This window comes from Elephas maximus, chromosome 22 (assembly GCF_024166365.1).
Source record: "Elephas maximus indicus isolate mEleMax1 chromosome 22, mEleMax1 primary haplotype, whole genome shotgun sequence".
Lineage (NCBI taxonomy): Eukaryota > Metazoa > Chordata > Mammalia > Proboscidea > Elephantidae > Elephas > Elephas maximus.
This window is the reverse complement of record NC_064840.1, coordinates 57,644,693-57,665,180: the sequence shown is the minus strand read 5'-3', so window position 1 is coordinate 57,665,180 and position 20,488 is coordinate 57,644,693. Positions and strand designations below refer to the sequence as shown.

Genomic DNA, 20,488 nt, shown 5'->3' with positions numbered 1-20,488 from the left:
GATTATCTGGTATTATTTTTACCAACGAATCTATCAAAAAATGCTGACGTGTGTGGGGATCATCACAGAGGCATGCACAGGAAAGCAAGGGTATAATAGTTCACGGGCACTGCAAATGTCAGCAAGGTCCCAGTCCCAGAGTTTCACAGCTGGCATGTGTCATTACACTGATAAACAGCATAAACCGGAGGTACAATAAACCTCTTCTTAGTGTATCTTGATGTTAATTACACAGTTTGACTGTACTGCAGGTCATTCATGTCCCAGGAAGCCTCCCATATACAGACAGGAGAAGCCTGACCTGACACTCTTAGCCTGGGAGTGGTGCCATTCTGGGCTCTTGCATTATAAAACATCTACAAAGGAAGGCATTCAGGTTCCTCTTCCACAATCCTATTTATCCATCTAGTCATTGGCTTCGGTAGATAGGGGACTTGGGTAGGAAGCTTTATGTCTTTTTCCTTATGGTAGGGAATACAAAACAAAGTGGTTGCAAGTTCCATATATCTTAAGATTTTCCTGTGTTCCCAAGTAGTGGCTGTAGAAATAGCCCTGAAGTTCCAAACACACAAACAATGATAAATATCCAAAGAAACACTCTGTCCACCACCATGGCCACATATTTCCAGTCATCTTCTACCTGAAATGGAGACAAAGTAGTATTTTTAAGTCAAAACCAAAGGAAACATGCTTTGTTTCATAAACAAACTTTTTCATTTTCAAAGAAGATTCCCCTGGTCATTTTTAAACAAATATTGGTATTATTTTGGTTAACCTGTGTCCCCTACATAGTACACATGAGAAATTGTGTCTTGTCTGAGGGAAAAACGTATCTCATATGGTTGAGCACAGAGTATGCAGAAGACCTAAACAATTCATGAGTCCGTGGGTCACAAAGGACACTTCTTGACTGTAAGGAATACTCTCAAGCTTAGCTATCTCTACTCTTGTGATTTGCCCAACTAGGTATCCTGGCCCCTTGGCAAGTCTGGGAAATGGGTTTGAGGCAGGGGATGAGAGGAGAGGAGAAACGGTGGTAGGACAGGGAGTATAATTGAGGAAATCCTTATCAAGAATAGGCAACCCTCCAGACCTCAAAGGGAAGTTAGTTGTGGAGAGTTTCTTGCGTTTGTCATGTCTTTCCAATTCTCAATTTCCAACTTCCTGCTAAGGCTCTGTGGTTGTGCCTTGAAAGCCCTATCTGGGGATAATTAAGTCAATAGCAACTCCCTCTTAGAGTTTATGAAGACTCCACATTTTCTGGGCTTTCTCATCCCTTGATGACCTCCCACCTCCCTCCATGTGACAGGCATTCATAGCATCTTCCCCACACCAAGAGGGTGGACTTCGGGTCTCACAACATCTCTTCACTAGAAGATAGGGATGCCAGGAACTGTGGTATGAGGTCGAACCCAAACACCTAGCACAAATTTTCAGATGCCCTTAGCTAGTCATCCTTATAGTATGGAACTATAATAGGCATGATTTTCTGGAGCTCTCTCTTTGGGGCATAGGAGCATGAAGCTGTAGTTAGACTCTGGGCAGCAGGGGAGAAAATGGTATTGACAGTTTGTGCTAAAAATATCCCTGAGGCTCATTCACTCAACACCCAAGTTCTTCCCATTTAAAATGAGTGGGATCAGAGCAGCCAGAAGATTCATTCCCACCTTTTTCTCACCACCTTCAGACTGCAAGTTGCTCTTGCAAGTTGTTCTCCTTCCTTTCTGGGGGCAACTTTTCTCTTTCCATCCTTCTATCTGCCATTGTTTCTTGTGTAGCAGTTCTTGGTTTCGTTAACCAAGGTCACATTTAATGCTGATTTTAACCAGATTCCACTTGAGTTAAAATTTCTGGAAATGGAAGTTTACCCTGGTACTATATCTTACCCCACCCTATACCCAGGTATAACCCATCACTCCACACATAGCTGCATAATAAGAAAGCCGGACCTTAGAATAAAGCTGCCTGACGGCCTCTTGTAAACAGACCTCACACTTATAATCTGACCATGTCTATAACGTATCTCTAAGCCTGCTAAGGGTGAAGACTGGGCAGGCCAGAAGAGACATGTATTTACCTCCTTTGTTTCATTTTGGTTCTTCATGTTTTCTGCAATGAAATGAACACTGTTAATCACATCTTCAACTTCAGGGGAGTGCTCCAAATTTTCAGTCATCCATTGTAAAGGCCGATGACTTAATCTTCTCTTGCTGGTGGTGGTAAGCTCCCTTGTTTTATTACAATGGCAGCACTCTTTAAGATTGGGCTCTCTGTGGTTAGCAAACTTGACTTTTGTTGGTTTACTGGAAATACCTTTGGGGTTTTTATCAGAACGTGTCTCCTTCATCTTGTCCAGAGGCCTCCTCATCATCAGGATCTGGGGTAACAGCTGAAGGAAAACTGTCTTTACCCACTTGGGCATGGTGTGTGTGGTTGGAGTACGATAGTGTATGTTCAACACAAAGACTGTCACCACAATGGATAGGGTGACAAAGATCATGGTGAACAGTAGGTACTCACCTACCAGTGGGATCACAAGAGAAGTGGACGGGATGGTTTCTGTGATGACCAGCAAGAACACAGTCAGAGAAAGCAGAACCGAAATGCAAAGTGTCACTTTTTCACCACAGTCGGAAGGAAGATAAAAGACCAACACAGTTAGAAATGAAATAAAGAGACAGGGGATAATCAGATTAACAGTATAAAACATTGGCAGTCTTCTAATGTAAAAAGAATAGGTTATATCTGTGTATATCTCTTCGCAACAGTTATACTTTATGTCATGCTTGTAGCCGGAAGCATCAACAATTTCCCATTCACTATTTTCCCAAAAATCATTCATATCTACTTTAGAGCCAATAATTAGAAGATCGATTTCAGCTTTGTCATATGTCCAGGAACCAAATTTCAGGGAACAATTTTGATGATCAAAAGGGAAGAAGGTGATATCCATAGGACAGGAACTCTTAAAAATAGCTGGTGGAGTCCAGGTTATCGTGCCATCGTATTTAAGAAGAGCTTTTGTCTTGCCTTCCACTTGGAAGTCGCCAACAGCACTGTAAAGTAAATCAGACACCATCAGCAACACTCCCTTTGCTGGTCAGCATGCATCAAAGACAACTTTGGAAAGAGGCAATGACTGTCAGACACCCATACTTGTTATAGAGAACAATGTCAGGCTTCCAAATCTTATCAACAGGAATACGAAGAGTCTCAATGCCATCATACTCCATTGGATCCCATCGCAATTTATAATCATTCCAGATCTAAAGGAAATAGAAGTGATTTAAAAATTTCTTAGTAACTTTCTCCCAATGTTAATTTTATGTGGATTCAACATTTATTTTTTGTTTGTTTGTTTTAAAATTTTTAATGTTATTTGTACCTAGTTGAATTTGAGTGAGTTTTGAAGAATACATTGGTTTCTACCAAAAGTTTGGTAGATTTTCGGGAGCAAGGAAGAATGAAGAAAACTAAAGATACAAGGGAAAGATTAGTTCAAAAGGGCTAATGGATCATATCTACCAGGCCTCTACCAAGGCTGAGTCCAGTACAACTAGATGGTGCCCGGCTACTACCATTGACTGTTTCAACAGGGATTACAACAGAGGGTGCTGGACAGAGCTGGAGAAAAATGTAGAAAAAATTCTAACTCAAAAAGAAAGACCAGACTTGCTGGCCTGGCAGAGACTGGAGAAACCCTGAGAGTATGGCCCCGGGACACCCTTTCAGCTCAGTAATGAGGTCACTCCTGAGTTTAGTCCATCAGCCAAAGATTGAACAGACCCATGGAATGAAACAAGACTAAAGGGTCACCAGCCCTGGGGCAGGAACAGGAAAGCTGGTAATAGGGAACTCAGGGTTGAGAAGGGAATGTGTTGACATGTCATGGGGTTGTTAACCAATGTCATAGAAAGATATGTGTACTAACTGATGAGAAACTGATTTGTTCTGTAAACCGTCATCTAAACTACAATTAAAAAAAAAAAAATTTGGGAGATTAAATCCACGAAGTGTGGGGAGCTAGGTAACTGAGCTAACTTTGGCAAATATTTAATTAGATAACTAATTACCTATTGATCATTAATTAGTTGGCTGAGATTGCAGGCTCAATTTCCATGTTCCACAGAATACTCAACCTGGAATAGCAACCTATTTTCTTACCAAAATGGTAGTTCAAGTGTATGATGACATGTATGACAAAAAGTCTGTGTAAAGGTTAAGACGGAAAGGAAGACATGGCATAACTGAAAAAAAAGCCACCTGGTGGAACTAGCACCTACTTGCTCTCGTGCTGAGCTACTGGCTTCCCTAGGCCTCTTGCAGTAGAGATCAAAGAACAGGCAAGTGTCTGACTCTGGAGTTCAAGTTACAGATAAAAACAGGAAACTTGAGAGCAGAAATGAGAAATGACAGAGTCTATGTCAGAGAGACTTTTGCCACCACGTTTCTGTATTTGTGAAACTTCTATCAAGCCATCTGTTACCAGAGCTGAATTTTAGGCTTTGGAGATGACAGGATGGGTAATATTTTATACTCTGTCACAACTTGGAGATGGAAAGAGGGAATGCTAGTACATTTTATCCATTAGACATTATTAAGCTAATACATGAGTAACACAGTTCAAAGAGAGGAAGAGATGATGCAGACACATACATGACGCAGCCACAGATTGGTTTCCATGATCTGGTTTACTTCATCCTGGGAAGAAGAAATAATATTTTTAGCCTCAAAGGTGCTTGCTAACAGAGGTGGACGTCAGCACAAGAATTACAACTAAAATGAGCCAAATATGAATTACTCATGCTGATGGAGGAGAGCAAGAAGAGTGAAAACGCAATATATAAAAAGTATTTAGTATGCAACCAGAAATAAAATATTTCCAAATGTGGCCTGTCCTAGTCATCTAGTGCTGCTATAAGAGAAATACCACAAGTAGATGGCTTTAATAAAGAGAAATTTATTCTTTCATTGTTTGGTAGGCTACAGGTTCAAATTCAGGGCGTCAGCTCCAGGGGAAGTCTTTCTCTCTCTGTTGGCTCTGAAGGAAGGTCCTTGTCATCAATCTTCCCCTGGTTGAGGAGCTTCTCTGCATAGCAACCCCAAAGGACACACTGTGCTCCTGGCACTGCTTTCTTGGTGGTATGAGGTCCCCATGTCTCTGTTCACTTCTCTCTTTTATATCTCAAAAAAGATTGGCTTAAGACACCATCTAATCTTGTAGATCTCATCAACATAACTGCCGTTAATCCATCTCATTAACATCATAGTGATAGGATCATATCAGATGGCAAAATGGTGGACAATCACACAATACTGGGAATCAAGGCATAGACAAACTGATACACATATTTTGGGGGGACACAATTCAATCCATGACATGGTCCAACCATGTTGATGTTGAAAGGAAACATGGCTTTCGAAGCTGGTTTAAGTCTCATTTCTTCTGTGAAGGCTTTCCTGATCACCTCATCCCATAAACGTTTCTGATTCCATGACAGAAAAGAAGAAAGAAAAGAGAGAGGGTGCAAAGGAAGGAAGGGAAATATTGCAGATGGTGATAGATATTCAAACCCAGTTCACTGTTCTTGCTGCTTTCTTTTCCACCTCCCAAAAACTGCCATCCTCAACTATGCCTCAAGACTCTCTAGGATCTGAGTCCTGAGTCCATTTGCACAAGGACCCCACCTTAAAGTGCTAGCTAGTTTACAGCTAGATTGTACCACTTACCCAACAATGCATTTCACACTTCCATTCAAGCCTCCTCTGACTATTTTAATCATTTATTTCACAATATTTATTGAGTACCTACCATGCTTGGTAAAGTAAAGGGTCAGCAAAAGAGAGGAAGAACCCTCAATGAGATGGACTGACACAGTGGCTGCACTGGGCAGCGTTTCATTTTTTTGTACATGGGGTTGCTATGAGTCAGGACCAACTTGATGGCACCGAACAACAACCTACTATGTGCTCTATCAAGGCTGGGGATAGAACAGTAAACAGGGTGGCCCCTTTACAGGTCCTAGCTGTTAGTTGAGGACAGAAAATTAATACCAGATATATAATATAGTATATTACATAATATAGATGGAAATACAATAGATGTTGTTGTTAGGTACCATTGAGTCGATTTCGACTCAGTGATCCTATGTACAACAGAACAAAACACTGCCTAGCCCTGTGCCATCTTCACAATCATTGCTATGTTTGAACCCATTGTTGTAGTCACTATGTCAATCCATCTCGTTGAGGTCTTCTTTCTTTTGACTCACTCTCTACTTTACCAAGCATGATGTCCTTCTCCAGGGACTGGTCCCTCCTTATCACATGTCCAAAGTACAGGAAATGAAGTCTCACCATCCTTCCTTCTAAGGAGCATTCTGGCTGGACTTCTTCCAAGACAGATTTGTTTGTTCTTTTGGCAGTCCCTGGTATATTCAATATTCTTCACAAAGACCATAATTCAAATGCATCAGTCTTCTTTGGTCTTCCTTCTTCATTGTTGAGCTTTCGCGTGCATATGACATGATTGAAAATAGCATGGCTTGGGTTAGACGTACCTTAGTCCTCAAGATGACATCTTTGCTTTTGAATACCGTAAAGAGGTCTTTTGGAGCAGTTTGCCCAATGCAATACATCATTTGATTTCTTGATTGCTGCTTCTGTGGGGATTGATTGTGGATCCAAGAAAAATAAATTTCTTGACAACTTCGATATTTTCTCCATTATCATGATGTTGCTTATTGGTCCAGTTGTGAAGATTTTTGGTTTTTTATTTTGAGGTGTAATTTCATCAGTAAGTGCCTCAAGTTCTTTTCACTTTCAGCAAGCAAGATTGTGTCATCTTGCTTGCTAGTGACGACTCAGTGATCCTATGTACAACAGAACAAAACACTGCCTAGCCCTGTGCCATCCTCACAATCATTGCTATGTTTGAACCCATTGTTGTAGCCACTATGTCAATCCGTAGTGTTGTTAATGAGTCTCCCTCTGATCCTGATGCTGTGATCCTGATTCTTTTCGTAAAACACCAAAAACTAAACCCAGTCCCATCAAGTCGATTCCGAATCATAGTGACCCTGTAGAGTAGAACTGCCCCATAGAGTTTCCAAGGAGCACCTGGCAGATTCGAACTGCCAACCCTTAGGTTAGCAGCCATATAGCACTTAACCACTACGCCACCAGGGTGTTTTTTGAATTATTTTTTCAGCATACAGATTGAATAAATATAGTGAAAGGATACAACCCTGAAGCACCCCTTTCCTCGTTTTAAACAACGCGGTAGGCTCTTGTTTTATTCAAACCACGCCTCTTGGTCTGTGTACAGGTTCCTCATGAGCACAATTAAGTACTCTGGAATTCACATTCTTAGCAATATTATCCATAATTTGTTATGATCCACACAGTGGAATGCTTTTGCATAGTCAATAAAACACAGGTTAACATCTTTCTGGTATTCTCTGCTTTCAGCCAAGGTCCATCTGGCATTAAAAATGATATCCCTTATTGTACATTTTCTGAATCTGGCTTGAATTTTTATAGTTCCCTGTCAATGTACTGCTGCAACAGTTTTTTAATTATCTTCAGCAAAATTTTACTTGTGTGTGGTATTAATGAAATTATTTGATAATTTTCACATTCTTTTGGATCCCCTTTCTTTGGAATGGGCACAACTATGGATCTCTTCCAGTTGGTTGGCCGGGTAGCTGTCTTCCAAATTCCTTGGCATAGATGAGTAAGTGCGTCCATCATTACATCTGTTCGTTGAAACATCTCAGTTGGTATTCCATCAATTTTGGAGACTTGTTTTTGACAATGTTTTCAGTGAAGCTTGGACTTCTTCCTTTAATACCATTGGTTCTGATCATATACTACCTCTTGAAATGGTTGAACGTCAACCAATTCTTTTTGGAATAGTGACTCTGTGTGTTCCTTCCATCTTCTTTTGGTGCTTCCTGCATTGTTCGATATTTTGCCCACATAAAAAAAAAAAACAAAACCCATTGCCAAAGAGTTGATTCCAATTCATAGTTGCCCTATAGGTCAGAGAAGAACTGCCTTATAGGGTTTCTGGGGAGTGGCTGGTGGATTCGAACGGCCGACCTTTTAATTAGCAGCCAAACTCAACTGTTGTGCCACCAGGGCTCCATTTTGCCCATAGAATCCTTCAATATTGCAACTCGAGGCCTGTATTTTTTCTTCACTTCTTTCAGGTTGAGAAATACTGAGCGTGTTCTTCCCCTTTGGTTTTCTGTCTCCAGGTCTTTGCACATTTCGTTATAATACTTCGTCTTCTTGAGCCACCCTTTGAAATCTTCTGTTCAGCTCTTTTACTTCACCATTTCTTCCTTTCACTTTAGCTGCTCAACATTCAAGAGCAACTTTCAGAGTCTCTTCTGACATCCACTTTGGTCTTTTCTTTCTTTCCTGCCTTTTTAATGACCTCTTGCTTTCTTCATGTATGCTGTCCTTGATGTCATTTCACAACTCGTCTGGTCTTCAGTCATTACTGCTCAATGTGTTAAATCTGTTCTTGAAACGGTCTCTAAATTCAGGTGGGATATACTCAAGGTCATACTTTGGCTTTCATGGACTTGTTTTAATTTTCTTCAGCTTCAACTTGAATTTGTGTATGAGCAATTGATGGTCTGTTCCACTTTTGGCCCCTAGACTTTTTCTGACTAGTGATATGGAGATTCTTCATCGTCTCTTTCCACAGATGTAGTCGATTTCATTCCTGTGTATTCCGTCTGGCCTGGTCCACTTGTGCAGTCACTGTTTATGTTGCTGAAAAAAGGTGTTTGCAATGAATAAGTTGTTGATCTTGCAAAATTCTATCATGCAATCTCCAGCATCATTTCTATCACCAAGGCCACATTTTCCAGTTACTAATCTTTCTTCGTTTTCAACTTCTGCATTCCAAACACCAATAATTATCAATGCTTCTTGATTGCATGTTTGATCAATTTCAGACTGCAGAAGTTAGTAAAAATCTTCAATTTCTTCATCTTTGGCATTAATGGTTGGTGTGTAAATAGATAAAATCCAAAACCAAAACCTGTTGCCGTGGAGTCGATTCTGGCTCATAGCCACCCTGTAGGACACAGTAGAACTGCCCAATATGGTTCCCAAGAAGCAGCTGGTGGATTTGAACTGCCGACCTTTTGGTTTGGAGCCCAGCTCTTAACCACTGCATCATCAGGGCTCCAGATAGATAATGTTATATACTGATAAGTCCTATGAAGAAACACGAAGAGGGATAGAGTGGTGTGTGTGTGTGTATGTATGTATGTGCATACACACACATTCACACAAATCTATTTCAGACAGAATGGCCAAAGAAGTCTTCTCTAAGGAGGTGATGTTTAAGCAGATGCCTAAATGTCCTGAAGAATCATGGGGCTATTTGGAGGAAGAGTATTCCAGGCCAATATCCCAGATATAATGAATTCCTAAGTAGCTACTAACTCTCAGTGGGAGAGCTACTGAAGACACACCCAGAGCCATCAGCAGCCTTACAACATATCCTGTGGAGGGTGTTGATGGATACCCAGTGACTAGTAGTGGATTCCAAAAGCCTACTCAGCCTAGCTTGCTTCCCAAGACACAAGAGCACCCTCCAGTATACAGCAGCTCAATTGTGGCTAAGGGAGCTGTGTTAGGGCTCAGATGCCAGACTGCCCTGGTTCAATAAGCCTCTCTGCAGTACTCCACCTATGCCACCCCATTCTGGTTGCTAATTCTCCTGGAACACTAGGTAGCTTCTGAAGACTTTGCCTAGCTTCTCCTTCAAATGGGTTTGTGTCAAGCCATGGTAAGTCCCAGGATTTAAAAAGGTCAGCAAAAGAAGTTACATTTAAGGTTTCCTACTTGGAGGGGTGAGCAAAGAAGTGGAGTATACTTCTATATAGGCCAAGCAGTACATGGCTTTAAAATTACCCAAGTCTCAGGTCAGTGCCTTCTGACCATAAGAGGGTCATCTTGATTTCTATAGATTACAGCAGGGGCCATTTCAATAAATCTATTAGCTGTCTGTCAGGAATGGACTAGTTCTGCAATCTTGGTTCCTGGAAAGTCTCAGAGGTAACTGGCATAAGCCTCTGACCATCTTCCAAGCTCTGTAAACTGTCTGAACTGGTGTACTGTGTTCATAGAATTGAAATCAGCTGGCAATACCTTCCTGGCAGTATCTCTATCTCCCCACCCACGCTTTCACAAGCTGGTAAAGCTTTATGTGGTAAAGGCCCAGGTAGTATAGACCTGTCCGTGAAAGTGTAGACACCTTCAGGGGTGTCGGCCAACTTTATGGATCAGGATATGGTCTGGCGAGTCTTATTCTCCATCCACTTCTAGACTACACCAATGACTATGGACTCTGCTATAATACAGCCCATCTGGAGGAGGCCAGAGACTCATAATACCATCTCACGTTCCTGGAACCATCACCATGTGTCTTTTTCTTGAGAAAATAATTTGGTTGACACCAGGCCACATTAAAGAGTTTGAGTTACAATTTCAAATGGACTCAGCAACAGACTGAGATTCTCAGATCAAAAAGTCTAGATGGGTTGCGTTTTATAAGGGCTTTACACTTGTTATTTCAGATATGACAAGCCATCAAAAACAATGGGCAGGGGCTTTGTCTTGGATCTCTGTGTGGGAGACAGTGGACATGCTCCTACACTTGGAGACCAGAAAACATCATGGCCAAGGTTATTCTGCATGGGCAGCAAACAGACACTTCCATGTAGGCTCTCTGGAGCTCTAAGGCCAACTTGGGGGCTCAGCAGTGGAGGGTCTAGCAGTCTTCTAAAAGAGAGTGCTGACCGTGCATCCATAGCTCAGCATGGCTCAGTGACGGCAATGAATATGGTCCACAGGGACTTTTGGTGACCTCACATGAGAAGCAGTAGCCTCCAATATACCAACATTGGGAATATTTGTGGTTAGGCCAAATACCAACCTGAGTGAACTAGAGGTAATTTCAACTTTCATGGGTCCCTTCCAAATTTAGCTACCCTACATTTCACTTCTGACCTAACTCTATGGCATGGGCCTAACAGTAATTCGGTGGTTGCAGACATCCTTACCAAGATTGTACATTGCATCTTCAACACTGGGCCCCTATTCACACCAGTCCCTGTAAACATATCTTCTGCAACCACAAACGGTCACCTGATTTCTGTCTCTGTCCCCGTGGTAGAGACTGCTAGTTGTCTGCCCAATACTTACCTTCCCTTTTCTGGGAAACAATGCACCTAGTTAATTAAACTATATTTCCTGAGACTTCCAGTGTGGACAAAGTGACTCAACTACATGCTTTTTGCAAGAAATTCACTTCAAATGCAATGACATAGATACGTTGAAAACAAAGGCATGGAATATACCATGCAAACATTAATGATAAAAAAATGGAGAACCTTACAATGGAATATTTTTTGTCAATAAAAGGAAATGAAGTACTGTTACATGCTCCAGCATGGGTGAATCTTAAAAACGTTATTTTAAGTAAAGAAGTCAATCACAAAAGACCACATATTGTATGGTTGCATTTATGGAAAAGTCCAGAATAGACAAATCTAGAGAGACAGAAAGTGGTTCTTAGGGGTGAATCGTGTAACATATGAATTATGTCTCAATAAAGTTATTACTAAAAAAAGGAATGGCTATATTATTATCTGACAAAGTAGACTTCAGAAGAAAAAAAATTTAGCAATGAAAAGGGACATTACTTAATAAAATAGGATCAATCCACCAGGAAACATAACAATCCTAAATGTGTACACAGAGCATCAAAATACATGAAGCAAAAGCTGAAAGAAAAAAAGATAAATCTCTAATTATAGTTCTGGACTTCAACAGCCTGCCCCCTGCAAGTGATAAAACTGCTAACAGAAAATCGGCAAATACATATAATATCTGAAGAGGATAACCAATAGGATCTAATTGACATATACAGAACCCGCCACTCAAAAATAGCAGAATACATGTTTTTTTATAAGTGCCCATGGAACATTAAATCAAGATAGACCATTTCCTGGACAATAAAACAAACCTCAACAAATTTAGAAGAATTTAAAGCATAGTATATTCTCTGATCATAATGGAATTAAACTAGAAATCAATAACACAAAGATAGTGGGAAAATCTCTGAACACATGGAAATTAAAAACAAAAACCAAACATGTTGCCATCAAGTCAATTAGGATTCATAGCGACCCTATAGGACAGAGTAGAACTGCCTCATAGGGTTTCCAAGGAGCAGCTGGTGGATTTGAACTGCCGACCTTTTGGTTAGCAGCTGAGCTCTTAACCACTGGGCCACCAGAGCTCTGGAAATTAAAAAATACACTTCTAAATAATCCATGGGTCAAAGAAGCCTCAAAGAAAATTTACAAAATAAATAAATACATAGAATTGAATGAAAATAAAAACACAACCTATCAGTATATGTGGGATACAGCTAAAGCAGCACCGAGAGGGAAATATATAGCACCAAATGCCTGCATTGGAAGCAGGCATTCCTCATCTCATTTCATTTTCATAGCCTTAAACCATGAATCTACTTTCTGTCTCTGTAGGTTTGCCTAAGTATGGTTTACGCTTTTATCATCATAGTCCATGTGAATGACATGCCCTGGAGCTGTGGAGTGCACAACCTGAGCAACCAAGCACAGTGGCTCAACTGCTAACACTATGAAGCCACCTTATCAGTCCTTCACTGTTAACCTTTCAATTTCTGTTATGAAAAAGAAATAAACTTATTTTCCTTAAGCTGTGTTATCTTTTTTATCTCTGTTACTTGCAGCCAAATGGAATTTCCAGCTAATACAGTCCCTAAGTCAGGCTCCAGATTTTGCCCGAAATTTGCAGTCAGCAGTGCATCACCCGTCATCTTCAGAATAATGCCCTGAAAGGGTTTATCACTCAGGGATTTGAAGGAAACTCACCCTCACAGACTTTAGATAAAACTCACTTCAGTTCTTCATTAGTAGAAAGTATAGCTTCCATGCCAGTATGAGACAGATAACCAGTACTGAGCTATTGGGATTAAGGATAGTCACAGTAGACACTAAACAAATATTTATTGAAGGAATGAGTGGGCCTATCTGGGTGAGAGAAAACATCTGTTTTTTTTTGTTTGTTTGTTTTAATCAGTATGTATACACTTCTTGGAAACCCTGGTGGCATAGTGGTTAAATGCTACAGTTTCTAACCAAAATGTCGACAGTTTGAATCCACCAGGCACTCCTTGGAAACTCTGTGAGGCAGTTCTACTCTGTCCTATAGGGTCACTATGAGTCGGAATCGATTTAACGGCAGTGGGTTTGGTTTGGGTTTTATACACACCTCCAGCCTGCGGCCAGAAGGTAGAGGACCACTGGCTGAGGCCTTTGAGTTGACGGAGGCCATCTATAAGGTACTCTCCAACTACAGTTGTCTCCCCCTCTTGGAGTTCGACTGTATTTTACCATTCCCTGCCCTGGTAGACCCATGAAGATTCCACCCGTCATGATAGCCAGCCCCAGTGAGCCAGGGCAGGGAAACAGTGTCTCCCACAGAAAAAGCTGGACTCAGACCAGGGTCAGCCTAGTCACTGGCAAACACAGAGTGCAGAAACATGGTGGAGCCTGACTGGAGAAACATGGTGGAGCCTGACTGGAGAAACATGGTGGAGCCTGACTCCACATCTGTAATGAAAGATTTTCTCCAAGCATGCCTAAAGAAGTCATTTTACCCACAGGCAAGGTCTGGGAGGAAGGAGGACTATTTCCCCATCCATGGGGTGAGGCTTAGCGAGGAAATGATAAAAGGGGCTCCCTCCTTCTGTGCTCTGTTGTCTCAGGAACTCTCTGTAACCCCCTTTCAAGGATGCTTCAGATTTCCTTTATTCCTAAGCCTGCCTATTCCTGGAATTTGTTCCAGAACCTGAGCTTCAGGCCAGCCCTGTCCCCTCCCATGCTAAGCTTGAAGTCCAGAACCCTGCTTTATGTCAGAGCACCAGGACCTACTGTCTTCCTGCCCAGCAGCTAGAGAGTAAAGATTACTCAAGAGTCCTAATTGTTCTTGAACATGATAGCAACAAATGAAAACAAAACCTCGAAATTTCTATGCTCTGTTTTTTAAGGCTGGATGGAACTGCATATAAAAAAGAAAGTGAATTTTTCCTCAGAAGATTTACAAAGCAAATCATTTTTCTATGAAATAAAAAGATCATGAGCTTTGGAGCTGGACAGGCCTGGCTTTAAATCTCGGTTCCACATTTTTTAATTTATGACCTTGGGAAAGTTACTTAACTGAGCTTCTTCTGTCTCCTGAGTGTAAACACAGTGTCTGGTGCATAACAGATGCACAATAAAGTTTGCTCCCTTTGTATTCCGCCCCACCCTACCTTCACCTCTTTGTTTCATAAACTGGTTCTGAAAATAGTTCCAGAAAAGGACTGCCTAAACACAAACAATTACAGTACCATTGAGGACGGTGTCTCCCTTCCAAGAGGACTGCTTTGAAGGAGCCAGCATCCACACAGATTTTTCATTTGTTTGTTGGAGTTCTTAAATTCCCTTATTTACCACATGCAAAAAAGCATGACACTCTTTGGAATTTGCTCTGACTCCCTCAGAGTTTGGGGTCCTTGCCAATACACACTCACCACATTGGCCAGCTGTGTAATGGCCACTTCAAAATGCACCGTGACAGGATCAGAAACATTTTCCACAGGCCTGATGAACTGGTTATAATGAAAGAATAGCTTGTGAAAGAGTCTCTCCTCAGACGCACAGCCTGCACAACCTGCATTGACCAAATTGAAGAAAGAGTTAGAGAAGCAGAGGTTGCAGGCAGGCCAGGCTGGGTCTGCCATGCTTAGTTTTCAGTAACAGGGGAAGTGGGGCGTCCAGACCACTGGAGCATCCCCTCCCCTGCACGCTCTCTCTCTCTCTTTACCTGTTCATGCTTCCACTTGCACTGATTCCACCTTACCTCTCTGAGCCTCAGTTGTTCACCTTTAGGACAGGGATGGTAATCATAATGCCTACACCACATGACTAGTGTGATAATCAAATATCATCTTAAGAGCACTTTTACAAGTCTAATACACCACAAATGTAAAGGGATAGAGACAAGCCTTGGAATTCTTACTAATGTCACTAAATGTAACTTGCAATTGAACTGATCGGACTAGAAGTCTTCTGGTGTTTATAGAAAAGTCTTGCCCTTTTTTGTCTAAAATACTGATCTGACTGGCCTCCGTTTCTAAAACCAGCAAGGTGCTTTGCTGGGGAACCTTCTAAAAGCAAACTGAAATGGCTAGTAATTTCACTCAGGTCTTAACAAGAGATCTTCGTTTTTAAAACCAACTTTGAAATTTAGTTAATTTGGAAATCTGTGAGCATGCAAGTTTTAAAGCAAATTTACTTAAAATATTTTTTAAATAATTCAAAATTTGTTCTGAGATAAGAGCATGTTCAGTCTTTGCATGCTAGACAATATTTCAATGCATATCTCTTTGTATTTTTTCAAAAATACTTTAAAAGTAGGTTACCTTCCTTTGACATAATTCATTTTTATTAATACCCCCTCTGCATTTTCCTTTATAAAATTCAACTTTGACACCTGAAATAGTATTCCACAAATTTCCCAAAGAGATTTACACCTTGAAAGAAAAAAAAAAAATTAAAGGGATTGAAAGGCTCATCAAGCAAAAATGAAAAAGGATAGCTGTCTGCTAAAGAGAAAGAGCTGATTGACAAAAGCATTTGGAAACTCTGGGATTTCAGCACGAAAGATGTTTTAAATATAAAATATCATCTTGCTATCATAATTAATAATGATAAACTATTTCTAGACAAAAGAGTATTAGACAAAAAAAATTCATGCCATTACTCTTTTTTTTTTTTCACTTTGAGACATTTTAGGAAAATCCCTCATGGGTCTTAAAGAGCAAGTTCCCTGCAAACCTACCAGCCCATGGGAGTGAAGTTACGTTCAGCAGATCCTTTTTAAGTCTTAATTTTGAAAATGAATGATCTTTCTTTTAGGGTACACTTCAGCATAATAATATGACATGTTTCCTGAAACAAAGATGATTATCTGCAAAGTGGCAGGGTTTATACACTGAGTAACAGCACAGCTAATAAATAAAATCACAGTTTTGGAAAAAAATATTAAATACAACTAGAAATAAATAAGTTAAATACATTCATAGCAGAGACAAATAGAAAACTATGTTATTCTTATGATTACCATTTTTAATTGGGAAGAGAAAATAAAACATGGTTTATAATATGTTTTATTGTCCTCCCCCCCCCCAAAAAAAAGTCATCTTACAACTTAAACCTAACTAGTAAAAATCAGATAGATTTATTAGCAGTTGTAACAGTGGTCATTCTTAGGCCACGGCTTTACGTATTTATCTATAGAATATTTCATATCTGCTCATTCAAACACAACTAAAAGCGTAAACACATAGAACTAAAAAGGGAATATGAGATAAAGCAGAAATAAAACCTACCTTTAGAGAAAGATATGAATACACACAACCAGAGACACACAGCAAAGTGAAGGAATTCCTCACCCTTGCTGGTCAGCATGATTAAAACACACTTTGATTTCTTTTTCTAGGCAAAGAAGTGTGGAAAACAAAGAGCTATCAGACAGCTACACGCATCAGACCTTTAAATCATCAGAGTCTCACTGCAATCCATTTGCGTCTTCTGCAAATTAAAAAACATCCACGAAACATACACGGTTGTTCCCGTAGCAGAGACTGAGGCAGGCATAAACGGCAAATGAAAAGGGACTTAATCTGATGTCAGATGACTCATCACATCTCCTGTCACCTTAGATCTCTTTTCATGCGAGAATGGTGAAGCAAAGCAGCAAGGGAATGAGAGGCAGGACACACCTAGATTTGGAGTGAGGGAGGACGGAAACCATTTCCATGGCTTCATATATATTTCTGCAAGTCTCCACCATAGTCCTTGGAAGAATACACACATTACTGAGCGCCAACTATAAGTAAGGCATATTTTGTTGTCGTGTGCCATTGAGTCAATACTGACTCATAGCACCAATATGGCAGAGGAGAACTACCCCATAAGGTTTCCTAGGCGACAATTTTTACTGGAGCAGATCGCCAGGTCTTCTATGGAGCCACTGAGTGGGTTTGAACCACAACCAAGCACTTAACTACTGCGCACCAGGGGGTCCTTAGGTAAGGCATATAAAAAAAATACCAGGTCCCAAATACTGTATTCCAACTAGTGAGCTCTCTGGTTAATCAAGGCTTAGCCAGAAAATCCTTTTTGTAAAAAACAACTTCCTAAAATACGAGTCTACTTTCCTATCTTAGTAGGCACAGTTTGGAAAGAAAAGAATTAATCTGGTTTTTGCTGACTCCAGAGCGTCCAGTGCCCTGTCTTTCTGAGTGTCAGTGGTTACCATCCAGGACTGGAGAATGAGATGTAGGAGAACAAGAGGAATGGGTACTGAACGCAGGATGCTACCTGGGCATATTTATGGTTATTTAAATATCATTTTCATCAATTGGTTTTCTTGTAATTTTCCTCTTTCCTCCTTAAGTTCAGTGTCAATAGCATTCTGGTTGACTGGGCCGTCTGATCACATCTTGCCGTTGGTTAAAGACAGTTGGACCCAAAGATGATGTTCTCAGAGCCTCCCCATCTAAACATTCTATACAGCACTTTGCAAACGTACAGAGTTCAGACAAACAACTTCCCTCAAAATTCTATTCACCTCACATCTTTTGAGGGAATGAAAGGGGAACTAACATTTATTTAGCACCAAAGTTAGACCGTGGCGTAAGAGGGGGCAGTGGTGGTTCAGTGGTAGAATTCTTGCCTTTCATGCGGAAGACTCCAGTTCAATTCCTGGTCAGTGCACCTTCAGTGAAGGCTTGTGTGTTGCTATGACGCTGAACAACTATCAACAGAGCTTCTAGACTAAGACAGACTAGGTAGAAAGACCTGGTATCTACTTCCAAAAATCAACCAGTGAAAATCCTATGGGTCACAACAGTTTGATCCACAACCCATTGTGAAGATGGTGCAGGACCAGGCGGCATTTTGTTCCATTGTGCATGGGGCTGCCATGAGTTGGGGGCTGACTGGACAGCAGCTAAGAACAACAACAACAAAACTTAGATCAAACATTTCAGATATTAAAGATGGTACTCAAGTTCTCCCCTTAGCAGATGGGTTTTTGTCCCGTGCTGATGCGTTCTGTGGAGTTTGGAAAGAAACTAAGGCGATATAAAGAAAAAGGAAGGGGATAACACTGGAATCCATGATGGGTAAAATGCTGCCTCACACCCCAAAATGGGGCAATGACTCCCTAGTTTTTAAGGTAAAACCCAAATCAAATTTTCTGCTTTCCAAAGCACCAACACCAACAATAGTTTCCCTTGCTCAGGTTTTAATTGGCTTGTTCTTCATACTCTCTGCTAGATAAATGGTACAGTCTTTGAAGAAAGCTGTTGGTTCACATCTTTTGTTTTATCCCATACCTGAATGTCCTTCTCATCAGCCTACCAGCCCAGAGGAGTAAACGTCAGGATGCAGCAATAGTCAACCCTTCTTTCTCCCAGGATCCCCACAAATCTGTTCCTTTCTGTCAAGGATAGGGAGTGGAAGAATGGGAGCTACTAGGAGTGGAGATCGCAGAAGTGCAGACTGCGGGGGAAAGAATATGGACTTTGAAGTTCAACACACGTAGATTTGGATTCTGACCCTGACGCTTACCTCCGTTGGGCAAGTGATATAAACTCCTTGAGCTTTGTCCTCATCAAAAAAAATGTGATCAAATTTGGTAACATAAATCATTTACTCTCTCCCCACCCAATTTTACATGTGATTTCTACTCACTGTCTTACCACTACAAATAAGTAACACAATTAAATAACTCTCAAGGCCTGAACTTGTTGGAAAGATTTATTTTTAAGTGCTTGTAAAAGGAATACACTCTCTTATTCAAAGAAAACATTTAAACTATGCCCCCGCCATCAGAAAAAATTCCTAAGAGTTTTATAACTGAATTATGGGTTTATATCCTGATTCAAACTCTTATTGGAAATTGCCAAGATAGTAGTTATAAGCAAATACACACACACAATGAGCAAACTTGAAACAGGAACCATGTCTAACACCACACACAAAAACTAACCCAAAATGGATTGAAGACCTAAATGTTAAAGTTAAAACTATAAAGTTCCTGGAAGATAATGTAGAATAAAAGCTATGGGACCTAATTGTTTTCAGTTATAGATTACCAAACACAACTACAAATGCACAAGCAACAGAAGACAAATTAGGTAACCGAGGCCTATTAAAAATTAAATACTTAGGCTCATAAAAAAACTTTATCAAGAGGGTAAAAAGAAAACCTACAGTTTGGAAAAAAATCCTTGAGCATGATACATCTGATAAGGGTCTGATCTCTAAAATACATAGAAAACCTCAACAACTCAACAACAAAAAGATAAACAATCCAATTAAAAAATAGGCAAAGAACATGAACAGACACTTCACCAAAGAGGACATCCAAGTGGCCAACAAACACATGAAAAGGTGTTCACAATCATTAGCTATCAGGAGCAAATCAAAACTACAATGAGATATCATCTCATTCCTGCAAAAATGGGAATGATAAAACAACAACAACAAATGCTGGCAGGGTTGTGGGGAGATTGAAACCCTTATCCAACATTCTTTGGTGGCTACTGTGGATGGGAGAGGGATGGGGGAGAATCACTCTCTAGACAATAGACACTTGTTAGTGTTGGTGATGGGAAAGGCAACACCAAATATCAGCGAAGTGAGTACAACTTAACCAAGGTAAAGGATGACACTTAGAAATACACAAGAATAAGTGACATTATTGGAAAATGCTATAACATACAATTTGGCAACAACAACAGTAATAACTAAAAATACATGAGTAGTTACTTAGACATGTATACATATATGTGTACGTTATTGTTGTTGTTAGGTGCCATTGAGTTGGTGAGTCAGTTCCAATTCATAGGAACCTTATGTACAACAGAATGAAACACTGCCTGTCCTGAACCATTCTCACAATTGTTGCTGTGTTTGAGCCCATTGCTGCAGCCAATGTGGCTATATGCGTATAAACCAAAAAACCAAACCCATTGCCGTCGAGTCAATTCTGACTTACATGTGTATAGGAAGGTGTATGTGGGTATATATTTGGGCACACACTTATCCGTATACATGTTTGTGAGTGCTGCACCTATATCCATACATATAAAAGCACATAGGAGGCACAGTCATGGACACATCCCAGACATAACCAAATACTTTGCAGGTTGGTTTACTGAGTTTGAAGGCTTAGGACTATGGTCTCGAGGGATATCTTGGTCAATTGGCACAACATAGGCTACAAAGTTTATGTTCTATATCCTAGTTTGGTAAGTAGCATCTGGGGTCTTAAAAGCTTGTGAGTATGCATC

The 20,488-nt window shown here is 40.4% G+C and overlaps 1 protein-coding gene across 2 annotated transcripts; it reads right to left on the bottom strand.

The window, feature by feature from the left end:
- Positions 1-508: 508 nt before the first annotated feature.
- On the bottom strand, positions 509-16,592 carry CHRNA6 (cholinergic receptor nicotinic alpha 6 subunit). 2 transcript variants are annotated; one of them, XM_049866096.1, is made up of 6 exons: positions 16,514-16,592; positions 14,654-14,793; positions 4,657-4,701; positions 3,157-3,266; positions 2,078-3,056; positions 509-640 (listed from the first exon to the last, which is right to left on the bottom strand). In XM_049866096.1, exons 1-6 carry the CDS (start codon positions 16,590-16,592, stop codon positions 509-511), a joined length of 1,485 nt encoding a protein of 494 aa, XP_049722053.1. The 2 variants fall into 2 exon arrangements, with proteins under 2 accessions (XP_049722053.1, XP_049722054.1); XM_049866097.1 differs by lacking the exon at positions 4,657-4,701.
- Between the last annotated feature and the right edge of the window lie 3,896 nt (positions 16,593-20,488).